The sequence below is a fragment of the Arachis stenosperma genome, chromosome 9, assembly GCF_014773155.1.
Source record: "Arachis stenosperma cultivar V10309 chromosome 9, arast.V10309.gnm1.PFL2, whole genome shotgun sequence".
Taxonomy (NCBI): Eukaryota; Viridiplantae; Streptophyta; class Magnoliopsida; order Fabales; family Fabaceae; genus Arachis; species Arachis stenosperma.
In genome coordinates, this window is record NC_080385.1 from 63,447,783 (window position 1) to 63,453,618 (window position 5,836).

General features: G+C 40.4%; 1 protein-coding gene across 1 annotated transcript; it reads left to right on the forward strand.

Moving 5' to 3' along the window:
• The first annotated feature begins 2,928 nt into the window (after window positions 1-2,928).
• On the forward strand, window positions 2,929-3,681 carry LOC130949564 (uncharacterized). The gene is made up of 2 exons (XM_057878246.1): window positions 2,929-3,108; window positions 3,241-3,681. The coding sequence occupies exons 1-2, from the start codon at window positions 2,929-2,931 to the stop codon at window positions 3,679-3,681; spliced, it is 621 nt and encodes a 206-aa protein (XP_057734229.1).
• The last annotated feature ends 2,155 nt before the right edge of the window (window positions 3,682-5,836 follow it).

The window sequence follows — 5,836 nt, forward strand, 5'->3', positions numbered from 1 at the left end:
TAACCATGCCAGAGGAGGCCCAGTCAATCATGATGGGCAAGAAAGGAGAGTCTTAGGCTCCTACATCAACCTAAATCCAGGAATTGTGGCAGCAGCATCCTAAAGCCAACAATTCATGCCAATAACTTTGAGCTGAAGCCTCAGCTCATCACACTTTTTCAGAATAATTGCTCATATGGAGGAAGTGCCCAAGAAGATCCTAATCAACATCTCAGCACATTCTTGAGGATATGTGATACTGTAAAGTCCAACGGGGTACACCCCGACATCTACAAACTACTCTTGTTCCCTTTTTCACTCAGAGGTAAGGCAGCAAAGTGGTTGGAATCATTCCCCAAGGATAGCCTAACTACATGGGAGGAGGTCGTGAATAGATTCCTTGCAAGATTTTACCCCCCACAAAGAATCAATATGCTGAGAGTTGAGGTACAAACTTTCAGACAACAAGATGGAGAAACACTCTATGAGGCCTGGGAGATATTCAAAGATCTGACAAGAAGATATCCACCAGAAATGTTCAATGAATGGGTACAACTACATAGCTTTTATGAGGGACTATCCTATGAAGCAAAGAAGGCAGTAGATCACTCTTCAGGAGGATCACTCAACAAAAAGAAAACCATTGAAGAGGCCATAGATGTCATTAAGACTGTAGCTAAAAATGAGCATTTCTATGCCTCAGAAAGTACTTAGAAGAAGGAAGTACTGGAACTCAACTCTGTAGATGCTTTGTTAGCTCAGAACAAGGCAATTGCATCACAAATAGCAGCCTTAACCAAGAGATTGGAGGCCAACCAAGCCTCAGTCATTCAAGACCAAACTCCTCAATAAGAAAGAAATGCATCAGAATCTAAAGATGAATGGGAACAAGTTAATTATGTACACAATTCATCCAGAACAAGTTAATTAATTATGTACAACCCAGGTTGGAAGAACCACCCAAACTTTGGGTGGGGAAATCAACAAAACCACAACTAAGACCACAGCAAGCCTTATCCATCAAATCAACAAAACCACAACCCCAACCATTAAAAAGGGAACCCTAGACCCTACCATAACTCACAAAACACATCATACCATAACAACCTACCCATGCACAATAATCTCAATTAAGATGCACCATCCTCAACTATGCAACCATGCAAAATCAAGAGCAACTTTGAGAGGATGGAGTCTGCAATAGCACAACTATCATCCCAGATTTAGTTTTTATGTTAAATTCACATTTCTGGACTTTACTATGAGTTTGTGTGGTTTTTTTGTGATTTCAGGTAATTTCTGGCTGAAATTGAGTGACTTGAGCAAAACTCTGAAAAAGGCTGACAAAAGGACTGCTGATGCTGTTGGAATCTGACCTCCCTGTACTCAAAATGAATTTTCTGGAGCTACAGAACTCCAAATGGCGCGCTCTCAACGGCGTTGGAAAGTAGACATCCAGAGCTTTCCAGCAATATATAATAGTCCATACTTTATTAGGGAATGGACGACGTAACTTGGCGTTGAATGCCAAGTACATGTTGCTGTCTGGAGTTAAACGCCAGAAAAACGTCATGATCTAGAGTTGAACGCCCAAAACACGTCATAACTTGGAGTTCAACTCCAATAAAAGCCTCAGCTCGTGGATAGATCAAGCTCAGCCCAAGCATACACCAAGTGGGCCCCGGAAGTGGATTTATGCATCAATTACTTACTCATGTAAACCCTAGTAGCTAATCTAGTATATATAGGACATTTAACTATTGTATTAGACATCTTTTGACAGTTTAATCTTTTGACTGTTTGGCCTTTGATTATTCGGTCTCTTGAGCACTCAGGGGGCTGGCCATTCGGCCATGCCTGAACCTTTCACTTATGTATTTTCAACGGTGGAGTTTCTGCACACGATAGATTAAGGGTGTGGAGCTCTATTGTACCTAAAGTTTCAATACAATCACTATTATTTTCTATTCAGTTCTCTTTTATTCTTATTCCAAGATATACACTGCACTTCAACTTGATGAATGTGATGATCTGTGACACTCATCATCATTCTCACCTATGAACGCGCGTGATTGACAACCACTTCCGTTCTACTCTAGGCCGGGCGCATATCTCTTAGATTCCCCAATAGAATCTTAGTGGTATAAGTTAGATAGATGGCGGTATTCATGAGGATCCGAAAGTCTAAACCTTGTCTATGGTATTCCGAGTAGGATTCTGGGATTGAATGACTGTGACGAGCTTCAAACTCCTGAAGGCTGGGCGTGATGACAAACGCAAAAGAATCAAGGGATTCTATTCCAACCTGATTGAGAACCGACAGATGATTAGCCGTGCTGTGACAGAGCATAGGACCATTTTCACTGAGAGGATGGGATGTAGCAATTGACAACGGTGATGCCCTACATACAGCTTGCCATGGAAAGGAGTAAGAAGGATTGGACGAATGTAATAGGAAAGTAGAGATTCAAGAGGACCACAGCATCTCCATACACTTATCTGAAATTCCCACTATTAATTTACATAAGTATTTCTATCCCTTTTATTTTCTTTTTATTATTAATATTCGAAAATCCATAAACCAATTTAATCTGCCTAACTGAGATTTACAAGGTGACCATAGCTTGCTTCATACCAACAATCTCTGTGGGATCGACCCTTACTTGCGTAAGGTTTATTACTTGGACGACCCAGTACACTTACTGGTTAGTTGAACGGAGTTGTGAATTCAAATAAGAGCCAATTATTAAATTTCACACAAGTACAAAGAGCATGGATCACAATTTCGTCCACCAACAAGCTCAAACTGACAGAAAGATAGACGCTAATTAAGAGGAATACAGGTCAAATCTGAAAAATTAAGGTGCAGAAATCTCAAAGTTGGAAGCACAAGTGGGAGTTTTATCCAAGCAAATCCCACTTTTCACTCACACATTTCCCAGCAATACCATGGCAAACCTAAGAGGGGAATGCAAGGTCATAACTCTAAGAAGTGGGAAAGTTGTAGAGGAAGGAGCCCCAAGCAAAGATAATCATGAAGAGGTTGCACCAAAACATGGAAACGAGGATGAAGGGGAGACCACAGTTTTACCTCCACCAAAACCAATTTTGAATCCCTATGTGCCAAAGGCACCATACCCACAAAGATTGAGAAAAGATGGGAAGGATGGCCAGTTCTCTAAGTTCCTAGAGATCTTCAAGAGGCTCCAAATCAACATACCATTTGCTGAGGCATTAGAACAAATGCCACTTTATGCCAAGTTCTTGAAGGAGCTCATAACCAAAAAGAGGAACTGGGAGGCAAAAGAAATCATAGTGTTGACTGAAGAATTCAGCGCCATCATACAGAAGAAGTTGCCTCAAAAGCTGAAAGACTCAGGGAGTTTTCAGATCCACTGCATCATAGGGGACATCACTATTGAAAAAGCTTTGTGTGATTTGGGAGCTAACATAAATCTTATGTCTCTAACTATGATGAGAAGGATGAAGATTGAGGAAGCCAAGCCAACAAGAATAGCACTCCAATTGGCTGACAGAATATTTAAGTTTCCACATGGGGTGGTGGAAGACTTGGTAGTGAAAGTTAGAGAGTTCATTTTCCCTGCTGATTTTGTTGTGCTGGACATGGAAGAAGAGGCCAACACATCAATTATCCTAGGAAGACCATTTCTAGCTACTGCTGGAGCCATCATTGATGTGTAGAAAGGGGAATTAGTCTTGAGATTGCATGAAGAAAAAATGGTCTTCAACATCTTCAAAGCAATTAGTTACCCCAAGGAACCTATAGGAGAATGCATGCTGGTAGACACCATAGAGCAGATAGTTCAAGAAGTTATGGGAGAAGAACAATGCGAATAAAATATTGAGTTAGAGCAAGCATCAGATGGAAAATTACCACAAGCAACCATGAAGAACTTAATCATGCCAACTACCACAGACAACAAAGATGCAGAGTCACCAAAGCTAGAGCTGAAAGCGTTACCACCCAGCTTGAAGTATGCATATCTGGGTGCTAACAACACATACCCGGTAATCATAAATTCATGCCTGAGTAAGGAACAAGAAGAGGAACTTATCCAAGTGCTGAGACAACACAAAGATGCCATAGGCTGGACACTTTCAGATTTAAAGGGCATCAGCCCTTCAATGTGCATGCATAAAATCTTACTTGAAGAGGATGCCAAACCCTCAAGACAGCAACAAAGAAGGCTGAACCCAAATATGAATGAAGTGGTTCAGAAAGAAGTGTTGAAGTTGTGGCAAGCAGGGGTGATCTACCCCAATTCAGACAGCCTTTGGGTAAGCCCAGTGCAAGTAGTTCCTAAGAACGGAGGGATCACTGTTGTGGCAAATGAGAAGAATGAACTAATACCCACAAGAACGGTAACCGGATGGCATATGTGCATTGACTACCAGAAACTTAAGGAAGCCACTCGAAAGGATCACTTTCCCCTGCCCTTCATGGACCAAATGCTTGAAAGATTGGCAGGACATGAGTACTACTATTTTCTGGACAGGTATTCGGGCTACAACCAGATTGTTATAGACCCCAAGGATCAGGAAAAAACTTTATTTACTTGTCCATATGGCATTTTTGCTTATAGGAGGATGCCCTTTGGATTGTGCAATGCACCTGCCACATTCCAAAGGTGCATGCTCTCCATTTTTTCAGATATGATAGAGAAGTTCAAAATACTCTTCCTCTTCCTCAGCACCAACGACTCTCTTCCCTCTTGCTTCCCTCCTTAATCTAAAGAGAGCTCTCTCTGGTTCAGAATCAAAGGAAGTTGAAGCTCCGCTTCTCCTACCTGTCATACAAATAACCAAGACAAAGAGCAAGAAAGAAAGTGGGTGAATGAATCACTTTGTTAGAGTGGTTGTTACTGTAAGTGGTGCAATTGATCAAACAGTTAGAAGAGTGGGAATGGGGATAATCAAAGAAGAAGGAAATTCAAAGAAAAATACTAAATTAACGAAATTAAAAATAACAAGGAAATTAAATTGCTTAATTTAGCTCTCCAATCAAATTAATCACTGTCAAATTTAAGCCAATCCCCGGCAAAGGCGCCATAAAACTTGATGATCTCGATTCACTACTCCCTTTCAAAATTTAGTGAACGAGTTTTTTTGGCAAGCGCACCAAAATTATCGCCAAGTAATAACCCACAGAGGAGTGGGATCGTATCCACAGAGATTGGCAAACTCAAACAGTTTTAATTGATTTGTGAATTAGTCAAGCGGATCAACAATAGTGTGAAGTGCAGAATTGTAAATGACATAAATGTAAATGACTAGAATATAAAGAAAAGCATTAAAGTGTAGGAATGGAAATTGCAGAATGTAAATTGCTGAATCATAAATGACTTGAATGTAAATGGGAATAGGGAATTGCTGAAAGTAAAATTGAGTTATAAAGAAATGGATAGATGAGAATGGGGAATTCATTGAGATTGAGAGATGTTGCCTCTTTGGGTCAAATCTTGCTTAGATCTCCTTCAATCATGCAACTCACTGACCTCTTGGCAATCATTATTGATTGAGTCCCGATCCCTTGGTGACTCAATCTCTCAGATCTTGATCAATAGCCAATTCCTTGATCTAATTGCTCATGTAGAGAGATATACTTGGTCCCTGATTATACCACACACCTTTGTAGATTTAGGTAGAGGGGGATTATATGTCACATATCCCATCACCAAAACCCATAATCTACTCAAATGTGAGAAGGGATTTCAAGCATGGTTTCATGTTTCCTTTCCCAAGGTTCCCATGAAACCCAATTGCATTCAATCTCTTTCCCAAGATAATTGAATACTAAACATTAAGCACGAAATTCCTCCTAGTAAATGAAGAGAAG